This window comes from Sturnus vulgaris, chromosome 17 (genome assembly GCF_052056855.1).
Source record: "Sturnus vulgaris isolate bStuVul1 chromosome 17, bStuVul1.hap1, whole genome shotgun sequence".
Classification (NCBI taxonomy): Eukaryota; Metazoa; Chordata; class Aves; order Passeriformes; family Sturnidae; genus Sturnus; species Sturnus vulgaris.
In genome coordinates, this window is record NC_142259.1 from 15,052,216 (window position 1) to 15,072,651 (window position 20,436).

Below are 20,436 nucleotides of genomic sequence, written 5' to 3' on the forward strand. Positions count from 1 at the left end.
CATCTCTGCCGTGAGGAGAGGCTGAGAGAGCTGGGACTGCCCAGCCTGGAGCAGAGCAGGCTCAGGGCATCTCATCCCTGGGGATAAATACCCAGGGGGAGGCTGCAGAGGGGACGGGGCCAGGGACAGCCCCAGGGGCCACGGGCACAAAGTGACACACACAGGAGGGGCCCTCTAAGCTCAGGAGACACTTCTGCACTGGGAGGGTGGCTGAGCACTGGGGCAGGTGCCCAGGGAGGTGGTGGAGTCTCCATGGCTGGAGAGACTCAAATGCCACATGGACACATCCTGGGCAGCTGGCTCTGGTGGCTCTGGTGGAGCAGGGGCTGGGCAAGGTGACCTCCAGAGGTGCCTCCAGCCTCCCCCAGCCTGAGATTCTGTGCCTCTGAGAAAAAACAGGTTGCAGTTTCCTAAGAACAAATGAAAAAGCTCCAGACATGGCAGGCTTCTGCCCTCACCAAAGTGGTTCATGTCACGTGTCTCCCTTCTGCAGATTCCTCCCTGGAGTGAGGATGCTCCTCAAGGTCACTCCTTGAAGCTGAGAGAAATGTTTGCCCATGGTCATTGGTTTGGGTGAGTAGCATCATTCTTTCATTCTTTTTGCTGGCTTGGATAGAATGACTTCAATGTTGCTTCAAATATAATGCACTATATGCACTATCCCATAAGTTATAGTTCTCTGTATTGGTAGTAAGTAATTCTGATTAAGATCTTTGAGTTTAATCATGATCATAATAAACTCTTTATTTGTCTATAAATATGTCCTTTATCCTATGGAACACAGTTGTATAAAGGTTCAATTACACCTATACTATCCATTAAACATAAACTACTGACTAAGTCTAAGACCATGCAGCTGCTCCACGGCTCCTCTCTGAGAACTGTAGGAAGTCAGGAGGTCCTTTCTGCACTCAGAGGACACTTTCTGTGACTCAGCGGGAGTGTCTCCTGCCTGCTCCCTGCACAGGTCTCCAGGTCGTCCTGTCAGTGTCTGGCCAGCTGTGACTGCAGCAGGGACACCTGGAAGAGGCACAAGGCCTGGCTCAGACAAGCCCACGCTGGCAGGAGCATCCACAGCCCCACGGTACCGGCTGTCGGGGCAGACACAGCCTCCAACTCCAGCCCTCTCCAACACTCTGCCCTTGGGCAAGGGGAAAGGAACAGGCTCCCAGACTGGCCCTGAACACAGCTCAGATGATCAACAAGTCCAGTTCATGGCAGGCAAACCCTTCCCACGTACATCCCTCAGCCACCACAGCTCGGTTAGAGAGAGTTCTGACAGCATTTAGGAACCCAACTCTGATCTCCAAAGCACACATTTGGGCCACTGACCCCTTTCTCCACAGGCTCTGCATCAGCAGGAGGGCTGCTGCTACTCTGAGTACTGGAGGACTCTTTCCTTTCAGAAGCTGACATATTTTCCTGGGCAGACTCGCAGACAGGCAACGTAAAGTAGTCTGGGGGGAACACTCTCCTAAAAGTTCTGATTCTTCTCCCTTCAGGTGCCACCTGCACGTTGGATGGGAGAGAGGGTCACAGAAACCTGTCAGCAAACATGGAGCAAAAGGACCTCTGGACATCAAGGCAAGGAGATCTCTGCTCAGACACCCTGAATTGCAGCAGACAACACTGGGGACAAAAAGCTCTCACTGGCAGCTGTGCAAGAGAGGCCAGTGTGTGTCCAGGGACACAGGGCCATGGAGGGAGGCAGTGGAGTGAAGGTGCCTTTGTGAAAGTCATGGGCTGCCACAAGAGAGAGAACAAACAAAATACTGTGGCCACAGCAGGGACAGGGACAGGCAAGCAAACAAGCAGAGAACTTCAAAGTGCTGCCTGGGCTAACATGTCCTGTTCCAGAGGAGCCTGAGGCTCTGCACAGGCAGTGAAAGCCCATTTTACCTCATAACTCCTTCTGGGGTCAGTGGTTGCTTCACGCTTCTCAGGCTTGTCTTCTGCTGATGTTGCAACCACATCCTGCATATATCCCATGCCCTTCCTGGAGTCCTCTGACAGCTGCTTCCCTTCTGCTCCAGCAGCCTGCTGGGTATTCAGAGAGGAGATGATTCCCTTATTTCAAACACCACAAAAGCTGTCCTTCACAAATCTCGGGATTGGGAAGCATTCCCAAAGCACCGGCAGTGCAGCTGCTGTTCAGCCCTTGGTACAAAACTCTGCTCAGTTTAATTCATCACTCTGCTCACCTGCTCCATTCCTTTACACACAGAATCCAAACCCCCACGTGTTGCCAACCCTTGCCTGAGCACAGGAGAATGCTCCCCATGCTCAGCTTTTGGTCTGGAGCTGATTTGAACAGCAAGCTCGCTCCTGCACAGCCAGACCAGGACCAGGGAGCAAAATCTCCCTCTCCCAAACTATAGATCTTTCCACATGGGAGCAAAGAACAATGTGGGCAACCAAGCCCAGGGGGAGAATGAGCCTTCAAGCACTGCTGAAGCCTTGAGACTGCTCCAACTCTTCTTTCCTGACACCTTGGGCTTGTGGCTGCTTCTGCCGTGTTCCAGAGGAGTCTGAAGCTCTGCACAGGCTGTGAAAGTCCATTTTACCTCGTAAGTCCTCCTGGGGTCAGTGGTAAATTCAGGCCACTCTGTCTTCTCCTTTTCTTGTGATGCAAGCTGTTGCTCAGATTCTGGGCTGGTGTCTGACATACAGAACAGCTGCTCCACTTCTGATTTAAAAGCCGGCTGGGGTTAGAGAGAAGAGATGATTCCCTTATTTCCAATACCACACAATCTGTATCTCAGAAATCTCCATCACAGGAAGCATCCTAGAAGCACCAGCAATGCAGCTGCTGTTCAGACTTCTCAGTACAAAACTCTGCTCAGTTCAGTTCATCACTCTGCTCACCTGCTCCATTCCTTCCCACACCAAATCCAAATCCCCACGTGTTGCCTGCCCTTGTCTGGCCATGAGAGAAGTGTCTCCCCTTACCCAACCTTTGGCCTGGAGCTGATTTGAACAGTAAGCTCCAGAGCTGTTTCAGTCATTCTGGGAGTGCCAGGAAACAATCTGGCACTCAATGCTCTCTGGCTGGAGCCAGGCACACAGACAAGGCTGCCTGCTGCAGCCCGGGCTGCTTTGCCCAAGCAGGCCTGGACTGACAGGGATAGAGAGTCCCAATTCTTTATGGGAAACATCACTGGAATAATTCAGGGATGTTGCAGTGGACTGAAGATCAATGCCAGTGTGTACCTGGATACAAGTCTTTCCCTTTAGGATATCAAAATCTTTCTTCAAAGTCCCTTTGGCCATTTCACTCTTCTGAAGGGCAGCCCTCAGGACCTGAGCATTCTCTATCCATTTCTTCAAAGCAGCAGACCCATGTTCCAACTCTCCCTGCATGCCTTCCACCTCCACTTCAAATTGTTGACTGTTTTCATTATGATTTCTCATCCCATTCTTCTTTTCCAGATCTCTTGTCTGCTGCTGGTACAATTCCTGTTTATGCTGCCAAAACAGGGAGAAAAATGGCCACTCATTCCCTCTCTTGGCTTGCTTCTCATACCACATCTGGACTCCTTGCACAGGGGCAGGCACAGGCTGCCCCTCTCTCTCTGCCTCTCAGGATGCTGCAGACATTTGCTGACCCCCCCTTCATGCTGCATCTTTCCCAGCTCACTCAGCCCATCCCAGCTTCTTTCCTGCCCTTCCCCGACCTCTTGCAGCTCCACTCCAGTGTTCCTTTGGGGAGGAGCTGCCAGAACTGCAGCCAGGATTTCAAGACCATGCTAAGCAGGATTTAGGCAGTGCCACGAGGATGTGCACTTTATTAGGCAGGAAAAGAGCAAACACCCCCAGCATTTCATTCTCTGGGGTTGGAGCAACAGCACTAGTGTTCCACCTCTCCTGTGTAGAATTTCCATGGCACCCTCCCGAGAGCCCCACTGCCCTCTCTTGGAGCAGCAGTGGCCAGATCAGGCTGTCATTCTCTGCTGACACTCAGGACGAGTTGTCCCCTTGCAGGCACACGCCCTTCTCTGCATCAGCACTTGGCTTTCCTCTCTTCTCTCCCCACTGGCTGTTCTCAGATGGCCAAGGCCAAACACCTTGCTATTAACAGCAAACTTGGTCTTCTCAGCCCTCCTTCCAGCTCCAGATATTTAGAAATCTGAACACGGCTCAGCACACGAGGATTTGCCCAAACCAGGCAATGTCAAGAGAGACACTGTGGACATGGAGAACTAAAGCTCCTAGGGCACAGAACTCCATGATGGAGGACAATCAGCAGCCTCAGCTCTATGTGGCTTTGACATGACTACACCACCTTTTCCTTCTTATTCAGAAGATTGGAATTAGCAAAGTTAAATTGGAAAAAGGTGCTCCTTCGAACTATTAACACAAGGTCCAGTCATAGCTAGGAAATGCCCCTTTGTGGCATCTGCCAATCTCACCAGCACATCCTTCCTTTCCTTCTCCAGGCTCTCCAATATCCTCTGCAGAGATGCCACCTCCTGACGAAGAGTCTCAGCCTCTTCCTTCCTTTCTTCAGCCACTTTATGCAGGGCAATTTCTCGAGAGGCGTGCTTCAGTTCTTCATTCCACCAATCTGCAGCAGAGAAGGGGAAGGACAAAGGGAAAAGCAAAGCAAAGGCAAACTGATGTGCATCCTTGCAGAGACAACAGCACTTCAGTGCTTGCCTGTGATTGCCAGGTCCTAAGCCCACAAGGCGTACAAAGCTGACAGAAATGAAGGAAACCTCCAGGCAAAGAAAAAAGCAGGAATGAATGGGGCAAAGTTCAGAGGAATAGGAAAGTGTGTTTGCTCTTGGGCTTGTGCAGAATGAGCAATCCGAGAGAGACAAAGGAGCGGAGATGCCTGTGCAGCCCTGCTCCAGAGGGAGCAATAGCCTGGAGGCTCTGGCAGGGCCTGGAGTTTGGGGGAATGCAGCTGAGGCATCCAGCTACAGCTCCTTAGCACAGACACAACCTGAAAGGCACCAGGTGTGCACGGGATCAGCCACAGCACAGCCAGATGGCACTGCCAGCCACGGCATCTTTCTGGAGAAATAGATGGCACTGGCACTACAATGGATAAATCTCCTGCCGGTTGTTTTTTTTCCCTCTGCCATCTCTGGGCACTTTTCCTGTGCATGGGATCAGAGATCCTCACTGGTGTGACGGGATGGGGCAACAGGGGGGAGAGGAGAAGATGTACCTCTCTCACATTCCTCCAACTTAATCTGCAGCTCCTGGTTGTGGGCTCTGAGTTTTTCCATCTGAGCCTTTGCCTTCCTCAGCTCCAGCTTTGTGGTGTTACACTGTCTGGCCAAGGCAAGAGCTTTGTCATCAGACCTCTGCAGCCTCACACGCAGCTCAGACACCTCAGTCTCCAGCTCATGCACAGAGGCCTTCAAGGATCGTTCTCCTGCCCGGGACTCCTCCAGCTCCTGCAGCAGCTGCTTCTCTCGAGTTGTCTGGGCAGCCTCCGTCTCCAGCACTGTGTCCTGCAGGGCCCGGATCTGGAAGATGGATGCACAGAGCCTCAGGGCCAGGGCTGCTCCTGAGGCAGCAGAGTGGGCAGGAGGGAGAGCAATGAAGGAGAAAGGACTTCAGGCAAAAAAACACGCAGGAAATAGAAGGCACAGAACCAAGGATTCCAATGGAGACAAATGTGGAGAAAACAGGGAAAGGGAGGCAATGGACACCCTTGAGGCTGCAGCTCTGAACACTGCCTGAAGTGGCTGCAGTGGAAGTGTCCTGCCCAGCCTGCCATAGCCACGGCTGTGTCCCCACACTGCTCAGTGCCCAGCACAGGCACCAGCTCCATCTGGGACAACTCTGCTAACACAGGGACAGAGAAGCTCCAAAGGAGTCTGCTGCAGCTTCTCCTGCCAGATTTCCTGCTGGGACCCGGGAGAGAATGGGGGAAAACATGGGCAGCACACACCAGATCCAGCCTTGGCCTCAGGGTGCAGGAGCAGCCCTGGGCAGAACAAGGCAGCAGTGGATGCTACTGGGAGGGACAAGAGGTTGAGGCCCTCAAGCCAAAGATGGTGTTGTGAGTCCATGGAGAAGAGGATGTCAGTGCACAGCTTACCTGGGTGTTGAGCTCTAGCAGTTCTCTTCTATGCTCACAACGGAGCTGCTCAGTCTCCTGAAGAGCAGAATGAAAATGAGACACCTGATTGCTCAGTGTCATGTTCTTTTCTTCCAGTGTTCTGAGGCACAGGTTCTTTTCCTCCAGAGACAGAATCAGCCTAGAAAGAAAGCATGTAACTCATTAGTTGATGGTATCACATTTTATATACTCTTAGGACATGTACCACCAAAGATGGCCAAGAGGGAATGTGTGGAGACCCTGAAAGGTTCTCCCAATTAGAAAGACATGAGAGGCCTCTCTCTCTCTCTCAGCTGTCTCCCTTTGATAATGAATCCTGTTCTACCAGGTCAGAAAAATCCCTGTCTTTTTCCTTGGGTCAGCCCCGTACCTCTCTCCCTGTCCATCAGCCTTTGGGTCACTCCCACACTGTTTCCTTGTTAGCCTCCATGCCCTAATCCCATCCTTGTAACGGCCCCATGCCCCCTAGTCTGATACTACTTAGCCCGCCCCAAAACCTCAGTGTACTTAACCTGGACTCTGAGACCACCTCCTTTGCCTTTGACTTTGTTTCTGAACACCTGCACTGTGCACACGCATGGCTGAAATAAATATCTCTGTAAAACCCTTGCAAAGACCCTTCCTGCTTCTTTACCTGCTTCACCTCAACAATTACCGCAATATCAACAGGGAATCCATTCACCACAATGCAGAGTCGCACAGGCTTTCATTTACCTGTTTTTTTCCCTCTCTAGGACAGTCACGGAAGCCTGCAATACTGAATTTTGTTGAGCCACTTCTTCCCTTTGACTCCATTCCCTCTCCAGGTTCTGCAGGTACACTTGCAGTTCCTTATTCTTATTTTCTGCCTCCTCCATCATCTTCTGGACATGTTCAACCTCCAACAGATTCTGCCTTGACTGTTCCTGTGCTCTCTGGACAATCGCTTCCTGTGACTCTCGGGAGGCTGCCAGCTGAGATGTCAACTCTCCCACCTCCAGTCAAACAGAACAAAGCAGTCAGAGGCCACAGCCACAGCTTGTCACTGTCAGCCCCAGCAGAGGCTGCGAGGAAAGGTAAAGGACAACTTTCCTTTTCTCCCCTTCCTGACAGCACCAGATTCATAATGGACATGGACAACTTGTTTCAGTTTCCATGTGGCCCACCAAGGGCACCTGAAAAAGCACTTCCCAAACCAAGGCTAGCAAGAAGAGGCCAGCAGGAATCCATGCTGATATTTGCTGGCCAACAGCTCAGAGCACTAGCCCAGCTGTCCAGGGCAGCAGCTGAGATTAAGCAGAGGACTGAGTGTCCTTCAGAGCAGCTTCCTGGGAAAGCACAGAGCAGGCAGCCCCAGGCATCAGCCCATCAGCTGCTGCTCTGCCATGGAAAAGCAAGAAGGCCTCAGATCCCTCCCTGGATGACTGTGGTGCCACTGCTGTTTTGCTCACCTGCTTTTGTAGAGCCTCCCTCTGCTCAAGGAGGAGATTCATTTCCTCCTTGATGCCTTGTAGCTCTTCCTGGTGCCTCCTTTGTGCTGCCTGGATTTCCCTGTGAGCTTCCTGTAGCTCAGCTTGCAGCTCTGCCTTGATGGTCTGGCAACAAAATGCAGAGCAACTTCCTGGGAGCTGTCCTCAGCCTCAGCTTTTCCCACATGCTGTCTCAAAATCCCATTCCTTCAGCTTCTTCTTTTGGCCTCTCTACCCAATTGTGTCTCCTCTGCAAGCCTTCCTTCCTGGGGCTGAGCTCTGGAGCTTAGCAGGCTCTGAAGGGCTCCCAGGGCCTGAAGCAGCCCTTGCCTCCTCAGTCCCAGAGCTGCCTTTTGTGCCCTTGTCACTGCCCTGCACTCTCTGCCCTGCCTACTCACACTTACCTGCCCCTTCTCTTGCTGCTCTTTCACCTCCTGCCTGAGCTGCTGCACCTGCTGGCAGGCTCGGCTGAGCTCTCCCCGAGTCTGGAGCAGTGCCTCTGATAAAGCCTTCCTCTCATTCTGCTCTTCCAGCAGCACCTGCACAGAAGGTAAGAGCAGAGGGCTTCACACTTGCCCTGCACCATCTGTGTGGCAAGAGGCGGAGACTGATGGGCTCTCAGAGCGCTCGGCTGCTGCTCCCCTGGGCCACTGTCTGCCCCGGGGGAGCCACAGCTTCCCAGGAGGGACTGGAAACCCTGCCTAGAAGACATCTCTGGGTTACTGTTCAGAAATACTCCAGACGAGGCTTTGAAAAGATTTTTCTCTTTTGTCTCAGCATTCCTGCTGCACCCTCCCCATGCCCACAAAAGAGATGTCCTATAAACTCCCTTTGGCTATGAACACCTGCCAGTACACACCAAAAGGGGAGCAGGAAAAGAACAGTGAAGATACTCTGAGGTACGTCTTAGGAAAACAGAGCACAAGAGCAGCACACAAATCTCAGCTGAAAGCTGATGTTTCTGCCTGGCTTCCTATGAGTGGGATCATTCCTGGTCCCAAAGACAGCCCCGTTCACCTTTCACCGTCCCAAATTCAATGAAGAACACACGGTGGGCATGCTCCACACAGCCCCATATCCTGCCATCTCCCACAGCTCCAGCCTTGCAAAAAATCACACCAGTTCTCCTTTCACAATCATTACCTCTCGCTTGGCATTTTCAAATCTAGTTCGTTCCTCTTCTTGTTGGGCCTGCAGGGTGACAACTTTCTGCCTCATCTCAAGCAGCACCTTCTGGTGCTCCTGCTCTCTCTCTGCCTTCTCTTTTTCCCATTGCTGCAGCATCTCTGCATGGTGCCTTTCACGCTCATTTGCCTGAGGAGGGGAATAAAAATTTTCAAGATGAAGTCCTAGGCAAGCTCTTGGCTGAAAAATGTGAAGCTTCATCTTTCGCACAACCTCCAACCTGAAAAGCCAACAGCACTGGCTTTCTGCTCTCCAGAAACAGTATCCTGTCATGGAATTTAAAAGGAAGCACAGCAGTTGCAAGAAGCACAGACTAATGGAATTATTTCCATGTGATGTATCATTTTCCATTCCATTTCATTTGCAATGAACCATTTTCCACATGGAAAGACCTTCCCAAGCATTGAGTCCAACCACTCAAAACAGGAGTTTCACCTTCCCCTCTCTGATGCCCCAGTCACAAGGGCTGAAGGACCGGGCACAAGGAGCCTGTTCCATTTGCTTCCAGCCCAAAGCTGATCCCTCTGTCCACCATGAAAGCAAGCACAGCAAGGAAGGAACCGAGTTCCCAACCCTGCAGCCAGCAGCACTGTTGGCATCTGCTCTGTGGTGTCAGGTGGGACTCGGGAACAGTCCTGCCCTGGGCTGCCACTCTTTGGGTGGGCACTGCCCAACCTGCTCTGGAACTTGTCTTATGCCCTCACTGAAGCTGTGGCTGCATTTCCTGTCCCTGCACCATCCTGGGGCCCTTCACATGCCTCCAAGTCTGAGCCGGTGGCTCTGCTGCCCGGCCCAGCAGCAGGAGGCCTCTGGCAGAGGATTGCTGCCCTTGTACACCCCCAGGCTCTCCTTGTGCTAAACCAACCCACAGGGCCAGCTTGGACAATTCAGAAGCATACTGTCCCCTACCAGCTCTTGCAGGAGCTTGTTTACTTGCAGTTGCTGAGCAGTTCCCTGAAGCCTGAGGCTTTTGTGATGCTCCTGCTCTGCCTGCAAGAGCTGCTGAGCTCTGTCTTCCTGTTCCTGCCTCCTGAGAGCTCTCTCTGCTTCCAGCTCATGTTGCAGGCACTTCACTTCTCCTGCAAACATGACCAACAGCAAGAGTCAGAAGCTTTAGTGACTTTACTGACCTCAGGCCCATTCAGTGCCTCCAGCCCCACCACTCCTTACAAGCCCTGTGGACAGAGGTGGCTTTACAGGGTGCTTAGCTTCTCTAGGCTGGGGCAGCAGCACAAACAAAGCACACGAGGTTCTCACCTTCTGTCACCTCTTTGGCCTGCATGACTGTGAGCACTTGAGCTTCCAGATGGTTCCTGGTCTCCTCCAGCTGAGATATCTGCTGCTGAGCAGCAAACAGGCTGGATTCCAAGCTCTCCTTTGCTGAGCTACAAGTTGCAAATACAGAGATACATGAGTGGCTTGCTCCTGACACCCACAGCTGGTTATGCCAGGACGATTTGGCTCAAGATCCCCAGTGCTGCGTATGGAAAAGGAGTGGCATGGAAACTCGTCCAGAGAAGGCACATTTGTGCCATTTCAGTGGCAAAGCAGGGCCCTCTGAGGGAGTGCCCAGGCCTTCCTTATGGCCTGCCATAGCACAGACAGCCCAGCCCATCTGGACCTCAAGAGCCAAACCCTCAGTTGCTGTTTCTGACCTATGACACGGGGTAGCTGTGCCCAAACAGACTGGGCTGATGAGCAAAAGCCCACACTCTGCTCACAGCCTTTCTCTCATCAGCACTTCCAAGCTGCTCTGCAGGGGGGCAGAATAGACTCTGGTCCTGGCTGACTCCTGAGTTTTTAATATTCTTCATAATGGACATAGAGGTACATCATCTTCCAGACAGCCTGTATTTAAGAGACTTCAGAACTACTTTGCATGATGCAGTAAAATCTCATGGTCATGGCAGCACTTGTAAAAAATCAGAACAACCTTTTGTCTGAACAACTACCTGAATGCAGAGACTGCAGTCTAAACTCTTGCAAGCTCAAGGACTAGACTTGCCACCTTATTTTAGTGTTGCTGCCTAAGCAGGCAGTAGCCCAAGTGACTTGTCCTTCTTTACAGCGTGAGAGGCACCATCCAAAGGCACCTTGGCGGGTTTGGCAGCTGGGTGCCCATCAACAATCAGCAAGAATCCCCAGAGGCTGTTGAGAATTCCAAAGAGCTTTCTCTGCTGCTCTCTAACCAGCTCTAGGTCCTGCCCCACACTTCTCAAGAGTGTGCTTGGAAGCAGAAAGCCCTCAAGATTTTCAGCAGGAGCCTCTGGCTTCACCCTGAATGGCAGCATGCTACTCCCAATGTCCCAAGGTAAGAGGCTGCAATGCTGTAGGTGAAGCTTCACTTCTGAAGATCAGGATCATGTCAAGCTACTTGGTAAGGAACGAGGGATGTTCAATGCCCAGAACAAGGAGCCAAACCCAAGAGAAATTTGAGGCTTCACTCAACATCTGCATGGTTTAACTACTACTCAATTCAGGGCTGGCTGGCTTGCTTTCCACTCCCCACAGGAGTGTGCTCAGCAGCACAAACAGGAGCCCAAGACTCACAAGCGCTTCGCTGCTTTTAGGTGTCAAAAATAATCTTCACATTGGGGCATTTTTAAAATTTTCTTGAGACTATTGTATATTTTCTGTCCATGGAATATAAAAATATCTGAAATGGGTCTGCTCCCTGCCTTTACCTGCTCTCTGCCAGCTGCTTGCAAAGGTCACGTTGCTGCTGCTCCACGGCTGCCAGTCGGCCCTCAAGGGCAGCCTTCTCCTGGCCCAGCAGCTCCTTCTCTCTGCACACCTGGGCCAGTGCGTGCCCTTGGCCAGAGGATTCCTGCTGCAGCTGCTCCAGAGCGCTGCTTGATGACTCTTGCTCCTGAGAAACCTGGAAGCAGGACAAGGTACAGATCCAGCCCTTCCTCGGGAGCCCTGTGCAGAGCCAGCCAGTGCCACCTCGCAGGCAGCCAGAGGACAAGGAGCACCTGTGCTCTGGGCTCAACGTTTCACAGCATCTGCTCTATGCAGCTCTGATAGCCTGGGCTCCAAGAGCTTCTGGCACTCTTACCTTGGAAGGGCTGTGTCAGGCCCTGCTGGCTTGCCTGCGACCAGACAGCACCCGCCCAACAAACATCCCTACTCTAAACTCTATATGGTCACCCAAAAATACTGCATCTTCCACAACTGCCTATACAATTTACTCTAAGCACCAGCAGTGCAGCTGCTGTTCAGACTTCTCAGTACAAAACTCTGCTCTGTTTGGTCCATCACTCTGGTCCCCTACTCCATTCCTTCCCACACCAAATCCAAGTCCCCCCATTCTGTGGGCATGGGAGAAGCAGCTCCCCATGCCCAGTTTTTGGCCTGGAGCTGATTTGAACAGCAAGCTCCAGAGCTGTTTCAGTCATTGCAGGTGTGCCAGGAAACAATCTGGCACTCAATGCTCTCTGGCTGGAGCCAGGCACACAGACAAGGCTGCCTGCTGCAGCCCGGGCTGCTTTGCCCAAGCAGGCCTGGACTGACAGGGATAGAGAGTCCCAATTCTTTATGGGAAACATCACTGGAATAATTCAGGGATGTTGCAGTGGACTGAAGGGCAATGCCAATGCCTACCTGGAGATGACACTGGCCCATGCCAGTGTCATGAGCCCTTCTCTGCAGGACTGCTAAATCTTTCTTCAAAGTCCCTTTGGCCATTTCACTCTTGCTCAGTGCAGCACTCAGGACTTGGGCGTTCTCTCTCCCTATAAGTTCTCCTCTTCCTTTCCGATTCAAGGTGGCAGAAACCCCATAGACCCCATGTTCCAACTCTCCCTGTATGCCTTCGCTCTCCACTTCCAATTCCTGGGTTATTCCATTCCGACTTTGCATGTTAGGTACATGCCTCTCATTATTCTTATCCACATCTCTCATCTGCTGCTGGTACAATTCCTGTTTATGCTGCCAAAACAGGGAGAAAAATGGTCATTCATTCCCTCTCTTGGTTCGCTTCTCATACCACATCTGGACTCCTTGCACAGGGGCAGGCACAGGCTGCCCCTCTCTCTCTGCCTCTCAGGATGCTGCAGACATTTGCTGACCCCCCCTTCATGCTGCATCTTTCCCAGCTCACTCAGCCCATCCCAGCTTCTTTCCTGCCCTTCCCCGACCTCTTGCAGCTCCACTCCAGTGTTCCTTTGGGGAGGAGCTGCCAGAACTGCAGCCAGGATTTCAAGACCATGCTAAGCAGGATTTAGGCAGTGCCACGAGGATGTGCACTTTATTAGGCAGGAAAAGAGCAAACACCCCCAGCATTTCATTCTCTGGGGTTGGAGCAACAGCACTAGTGTTCCACCTCTCCTGTGTAGAATTTCCATGGCACCCTCCCGAGAGCCCCACTGCCCTCTCTTGGAGCAGCAGTGGCCAGATCAGGCTGTCATTCTCTGCTGACACTCAGGACGAGTTGTCCCCTTGCAGGCACACGCCCTTCTCTGCATCAGCACTTGGCTTTCCTCTCTTCTCTCCCCACTGGCTGTTCTCAGATGGCCAAGGCCAAACACCTTGCTATTAACAGCAAACTTGGTCTTCTCAGCCCTCCTTCCAGCTCCAGATATTTAGAAATCTGAACACGGCTCAGCACACGAGGATTTGCCCAAACCAGGCAATGTCAAGAGAGACACTGTGGACATGGAGAACTAAAGCTCCTAGGGCACAGAACTCCATGATGGAGGACAATCAGCAGCCTCAGCTCTATGTGGCTTTGACATGACTACACCACCTTTTCCTTCTTATTCAGAAGATTGGAATTAGCAAAGTTAAATTGGAAAAAGGTGCTCCTTCGAACTATTAACACAAGGTCCAGTCATAGCTAGGAAATGCCCCTTTGTGGCATCTGCCAATCTCACCAGCACATCCTTCCTTTCCTTCTCCAGGCTCTCCAATATCCTCTGCAGAGATGCCACCTCCTGACGAAGAGTCTCAGCCTCTTCCTTCCTTTCTTCAGCCACTTTATGCAGGGCAATTTCTCGAGAGGCGTGCTTCAGTTCTTCATTCCACCAATCTGCAGCAGAGAAGGGGAAGGACAAAGGGAAAAGCAAAGCAAAGGCAAACTGATGTGCATCCTTGCAGAGACAACAGCACTTCAGTGCTTGCCTGTGATTGCCAGGTCCTAAGCCCACAAGGCGTACAAAGCTGACAGAAATGAAGGAAACCTCCAGGCAAAGAAAAAAGCAGGAATGAATGGGGCAAAGTTCAGAGGAATAGGAAAGTGTGTTTGCTCTTGGGCTTGTGCAGAATGAGCAATCCGAGAGAGACAAAGGAGCGGAGATGCCTGTGCAGCCCTGCTCCAGAGGGAGCAATAGCCTGGAGGCTCTGGCAGGGCCTGGAGTTTGGGGGAATGCAGCTGAGGCATCCAGCTACAGCTCCTTAGCACAGACACAACCTGAAAGGCACCAGGTGTGCACGGGATCAGCCACAGCACAGCCAGATGGCACTGCCAGCCACGGCATCTTTCTGGAGAAATAGATGGCACTGGCACTACAATGGATAAATCTCCTGCCGGTTGTTTTTTTTCCCTCTGCCATCTCTGGGCACTTTTCCTGTGCATGGGATCAGAGATCCTCACTGGTGTGACGGGATGGGGCAACAGGGGGGAGAGGAGAAGATGTACCTCTCTCACATTCCTCCAACTTAATCTGCAGCTCCTGGTTGTGGGCTCTGAGTTTTTCCATCTGAGCCTTTGCCTTCCTCAGCTCCAGCTTTGTGGTGTTACACTGTCTGGCCAAGGCAAGAGCTTTGTCATCAGACCTCTGCAGCCTCACACGCAGCTCAGACACCTCAGTCTCCAGCTCATGCACAGAGGCCTTCAAGGATCGTTCTCCTGCCCGGGACTCCTCCAGCTCCTGCAGCAGCTGCTTCTCTCGAGTTGTCTGGGCAGCCTCCGTCTCCAGCACTGTGTCCTGCAGGGCCCGGATCTGGAAGATGGATGCACAGAACCTCAGGGCCAGGGCTGCTCCTGAGGCAGCAGAGTGGGCAGGAGGGAGAGCAATGAAGGAGAAAGGACTTCAGGCAAAAAAACACGCAGGAAATAGAAGGCACAGAACCAAGGATTCCAATGGAGACAAATGTGGAGAAAACAGGGAAAGGGAGGCAATGGACACCCTTGAGGCTGCAGCTCTGAACACTGCCTGAAGTGGCTGCAGTGGAAGTGTCCTGCCCAGCCTGCCATAGCCACGGCTGTGTCCCCACACTGCTCAGTGCCCAGCACAGGCACCAGCTCCATCTGGGACAACTCTGCTAACACAGGGACAGAGAAGCTCCAAAGGAGTCTGCTGCAGCTTCTCCTGCCAGATTTCCTGCTGGGACCCGGGAGAGAATGGGGGAAAACATGGGCAGCACACACCAGATCCAGCCTTGGCCTCAGGGTGCAGGAGCAGCCCTGGGCAGAACAAGGCAGCAGTGGATGCTACTGGGAGGGACAAGAGGTTGAGGCCCTCAAGCCAAAGATGGTGTTGTGAGTCCATGGAGAAGAGGATGTCAGTGCACAGCTTACCTGGGTGTTGAGCTCTAGCAGTTCTCTTCTATGCTCACAACGGAGCTGCTCAGTCTCCTGAAGAGCAGAATGAAAATGAGACACCTGATTGCTCAGTGTCATGTTCTTTTCTTCCAGTGTTCTGAGGCACAGGTTCTTTTCCTCCAGAGACAGAATCAGCCTAGAAAGAAAGCATGTAACTCATTAGTTGATGGTATCACATTTTATATACTCTTAGGACATGTACCACCAAAGATGGCCAAGAGGGAATGTGTGGAGACCCTGAAAGGTTCTCCCAATTAGAAAGACATGAGAGGCCTCTCTCTCTCTCTCAGCTGTCTCCCTTTGATAATGAATCCTGTTCTACCAGGTCAGAAAAATCCCTGTCTTTTTCCTTGGGTCAGCCCCGTACCTCTCTCCCTGTCCATCAGCCTTTGGGTCACTCCCACACTGTTTCCTTGTTAGCCTCCATGCCCTAATCCCATCCTTGTAACGGCCCCATGCCCCCTAGTCTGATACTACTTAGCCCGCCCCAAAACCTCAGTGTACTTAACCTGGACTCTGAGACCACCTCCTTTGCCTTTGACTTTGTTTCTGAACACCTGCACTGTGCACACGCATGGCTGAAATAAATATCTCTGTAAAACCCTTGCAAAGACCCTTCCTGCTTCTTTACCTGCTTCACCTCAACAATTACCGCAATATCAACAGGGAATCCATTCACCACAATGCAGAGTCGCACAGGCTTTCATTTACCTGTTTTTTTCCCTCTCTAGGACAGTCACGGAAGCCTGCAATACTGAATTTTGTTGAGCCACTTCTTCCCTTTGACTCCATTCCCTCTCCAGGTTCTGCAGGTACACTTGCAGTTCCTTATTCTTATTTTCTGCCTCCTCCATCATCTTCTGGACATGTTCAACCTCCAACAGATTCTGCCTTGACTGTTCCTGTGCTCTCTGGACAATCGCTTCCTGTGACTCTCGGGAGGCTGCCAGCTGAGATGTCAACTCTCCCACCTCCAGTCAAACAGAACAAAGCAGTCAGAGGCCACAGCCACAGCTTGTCACTGTCAGCCCCAGCAGAGGCTGCGAGGAAAGGTAAAGGACAACTTTCCTTTTCTCCCCTTCCTGACAGCACCAGATTCATAATGGACATGGACAACTTGTTTCAGTTTCCATGTGGCCCACCAAGGGCACCTGAAAAAGCACTTCCCAAACCAAGGCTAGCAAGAAGAGGCCAGCAGGAATCCATGCTGATATTTGCTGGCCAACAGCTCAGAGCACTAGCCCAGCTGTCCAGGGCAGCAGCTGAGATTAAGCAGAGGACTGAGTGTCCTTCAGAGCAGCTTCCTGGGAAAGCACAGAGCAGGCAGCCCCAGGCATCAGCCCATCAGCTGCTGCTCTGCCATGGAAAAGCAAGAAGGCCTCAGATCCCTCCCTGGATGACTGTGGTGCCACTGCTGTTTTGCTCACCTGCTTTTGTAGAGCCTCCCTCTGCTCAAGGAGGAGATTCATTTCCTCCTTGATGCCTTGTAGCTCTTCCTGGTGCCTCCTTTGTGCTGCCTGGATTTCCCTGTGAGCTTCCTGTAGCTCAGCTTGCAGCTCTGCCTTGATGGTCTGGCAACAAAATGCAGAGCAACTTCCTGGGAGCTGTCCTCAGCCTCAGCTTTTCCCACATGCTGTCTCAAAATCCCATTCCTTCAGCTTCTTCTTTTGGCCTCTCTACCCAATTGTGTCTCCTCTGCAAGCCTTCCTTCCTGGGGCTGAGCTCTGGAGCTTAGCAGGCTCTGAAGGGCTCCCAGGGCCTGAAGCAGCCCTTGCCTCCTCAGTCCCAGAGCTGCCTTTTGTGCCCTTGTCACTGCCCTGCACTCTCTGCCCTGCCTACTCACACTTACCTGCCCCTTCTCTTGCTGCTCTTTCACCTCCTGCCTGAGCTGCTGCACCTGCTGGCAGGCTCGGCTGAGCTCTCCCCGAGTCTGGAGCAGTGCCTCTGATAAAGCCTTCCTCTCATTCTGCTCTTCCAGCAGCACCTGCACAGAAGGTAAGAGCAGAGGGCTTCACACTTGCCCTGCACCATCTGTGTGGCAAGAGGCGGAGACTGATGGGCTCTCAGAGCGCTCGGCTGCTGCTCCCCTGGGCCACTGTCTGCCCCGGGGGAGCCACAGCTTCCCAGGAGGGACTGGAAACCCTGCCTAGAAGACATCTCTGGGTTACTGTTCAGAAATACTCCAGACGAGGCTTTGAAAAGATTTTTCTCTTTTGTCTCAGCATTCCTGCTGCACCCTCCCCATGCCCACAAAAGAGATGTCCTATAAACTCCCTTTGGCTATGAACACCTGCCAGTACACACCAAAAGGGGAGCAGGAAAAGAACAGTGAAGATACTCTGAGGTACGTCTTAGGAAAACAGAGCACAAGAGCAGCACACAAATCTCAGCTGAAAGCTGATGTTTCTGCCTGGCTTCCTATGAGTGGGATCATTCCTGGTCCCAAAGACAGCCCCGTTCACCTTTCACCGTCCCAAATTCAATGAAGAACACACGGTGGGCATGCTCCACACAGCCCCATATCCTGCCATCTCCCACAGCTCCAGCCTTGCAAAAAATCACACCAGTTCTCCTTTCACAATCATTACCTCTCGCTTGGCATTTTCAAATCTAGTTCGTTCCTCTTCTTGTTGGGCCTGCAGGGTGACAACTTTCTGCCTCATCTCAAGCAGCACCTTCTGGTGCTCCTGCTCTCTCTCTGCCTTCTCTTTTTCCCATTGCTGCAGCATCTCTGCATGGTGCCTTTCACGCTCATTTGCCTGAGGAGGGGAATAAAAATTTTCAAGATGAAGTCCTAGGCAAGCTCTTGGCTTAAAAATGTGAAGTTTCATCCTTCCCACAACCTCCAACCTGAAAAGACAACAGCACTGGCTTTTAGAAAAGGAGGTGTCACTGTCCCTTCTCTGATGTCCCAGTCACAAGGACTTATGGTGAAGGGACCTCCCTCAGCCACTCATCGTCACACCTGGCCCCCACAATCTTCCCCAGCTCCAATCTCTGTTTTAGAGGCTCTTTGGCTGCCCAAAGAAACACATTTTGCTGAACATATACAACGTTGCTGATGAGCATGCATATCCCTGGCTAAGAAATGCATGGGCCATCTTGAGCCAGGTGTGCACAGCAGTGTCCCAGTGTGCAGAGCAAGACAAGTTTTCAATGGAGAACCAGTCTCATTTCCAAACCCAACCTCCTTCCTGTCCTGCTCTGCCTTTTCTGCCTCGGCTGACGCTTCCTTCTGCTCCTTGGTGTTCTTCTGATGCAGACTCGAGGCTCCTGGCTCCAGGATTCCAGTGCATTGCTGCAGCATTTCCTTGGACTTCTCCATGTTTGCACAGTCACTGCAGAGACAAGGCTCAGTCAGAAGAACGAAGAGGCCTGAGGGGACACTGATCCCATTTTCAGCACTGCAGGATGGAGCAGGGCACAGTGGGCTAAGGAAGACCTTGCTCTTTCCCTCCCAAGGAAATCCTCCAGAGGCAAAGGCAAAGGAAGGCAGGATTTTGTCTTCCTTCAGGGAGAAGCAGTGGCTGGGCAGGAGCATGCAAAGAACACAATTCAGGGAAGCAGCATGGTGAGAAGAAGGAGTCCTCTTCCAACATGGCTCTGCATCTCCCAGACAGGCTTGGGAGTCAAAGTAGAGCAGGAAAAATCCAGACAGGATGATGCTTAAGAGCCACACTGAGGCCTATGTATGGGAGGGCAGGGGATTTCTTCACCCAGGACCCCTCTGAACTCCCAGGCCTGGAAGCAGATTGTCTCTGGAACAACGGAGGAGGAGGAGTAGGAAATGCTCACCTTCTGATTTCTTTTACAAGACAGACTATGTGCTGCTGGCGGCTTCTGAGCCTCTGCCATTTCTCTGCCATTTGCTCAAAATGTTTCTGCAAGCGCCCACAATTCTCTGTGGCTTCCTGAACCAATTCCAAGGGACGCTGTTTATCAGTGGGTGTCCGAGTTGAGAGCGTGTTCCCAGGACGGTCAGTGCAGATGATGGAATTGGCCATGCTGTCACTTTCATCTAACAGCACCTGAAAGCCCACATCCAGCTGTTGGTCAGATATTCTGTTCATATTCCAAAGTACCAGAGATGCCTCTTCTGATCTCACAAGAACCAATGTCCATTCATGGAGAAGCAGTTTCAAAATCCCAGCCAGCTCAGCACAGTTTGCTCACCTCAGGGCCTCTGGAGGAACGTCCCCAGTGAGAAAGGCCTCCAGTGCCCTGGAAGAGTACAGAGAAAAGCACACTCAGACTTTATGGTTGCCCCTGAGGCAGTCACCTCTAAGAGCTTCCCAGCCTGTCCCAGAGCACAGCAATTCCAGCTGAGTTCTTCCTCCCCTCCTTAGCAATATTTCCAGGCAGTAGTTTGAGAACAGCACCAAACAAACATGCTGGAAGGTATGTCATCACTTCTAAGAGCACCAGAAGGGGAATTGCCCAGAGCCCCATCCAACCTGGCCTTGAAGACTCCCAGGGATCCAGGGTCAAGCACAGCTTCTCTGGGCAACCTGTGCCAGGGCCTAAGGACCCTCACAGGGCAGAATTCCCTCCCAATATCCCATCCCTCCCTGCCTTGTCTCAGTGCGAAGCCATTGTCACTTGTCCTGTCCTTGCAGCATCCTGCCTTAAGTCCCTCTCCAGCTCTCTTGCAGCCCCTTCATGCATTGGAAGGGGCTCTAAGGTCACCCTGGAACCTTCTCCAGGCTGGACAACCCCAACTCTTGCATCCTTTTCACTTGTCACAGGTGCTTCTGCTCTTGGAGCATCTTCCTAGTATCCCTGTGGCCTCCTCTGGGCCTCTGGGGATCATCTTGGAGATGTCAGGGAGAAACCCATTCTTGTCTCTGGGAAGCATGGAGGCTGTGCTGTAAATTGGGCTGAAGGGAAGGCAATGAAAAGCTGCTCCATTGTTTGTGCCCACGGCCTCCAGTGGGACAAGGACAGAGCAGGAGATGTGGCTGTGCTCTGGGATGGCCAGGAGCCCTCCATTCCCTCCCAGGCCTGTCCTCACAGCAAGCACCAAAGCTGCTGCCAGCTCTGGAACAGCCAACTGTTAATCCCATGCTATTCCCAAAGGGAACCATTCCCTGAAGCACAGCCCAGGCTCAGCCTGGCCCCTACCGGGCCTGTGACAAGGAGAGCAGTGGATTTTTCACTCACCTGCCGGGGCTCCATCTGCCCCT

At 52.2% G+C, this 20,436-nt stretch overlaps 1 protein-coding gene across 1 annotated transcript; it reads right to left on the reverse strand.

Annotated features, from left to right (window-relative positions):
* Positions 1–6,061: 6,061 nt before the first annotated feature.
* LOC148221846 (uncharacterized) lies at positions 6,062–20,428 on the reverse strand. The gene is made up of 10 exons (XM_088175229.1): positions 20,414–20,428; positions 19,049–19,281; positions 18,441–18,591; positions 11,394–11,587; positions 9,967–10,094; positions 9,619–9,788; positions 8,668–8,838; positions 7,929–8,063; positions 7,507–7,650; positions 6,062–6,215 (listed from the first exon to the last, which is right to left on the reverse strand). The coding sequence occupies exons 1-10, from the start codon at positions 20,426–20,428 to the stop codon at positions 6,105–6,107; spliced, it is 1,452 nt and encodes a 483-aa protein (XP_088031355.1). The 3' UTR covers positions 6,062–6,104.
* Between the last annotated feature and the right edge of the window lie 8 nt (positions 20,429–20,436).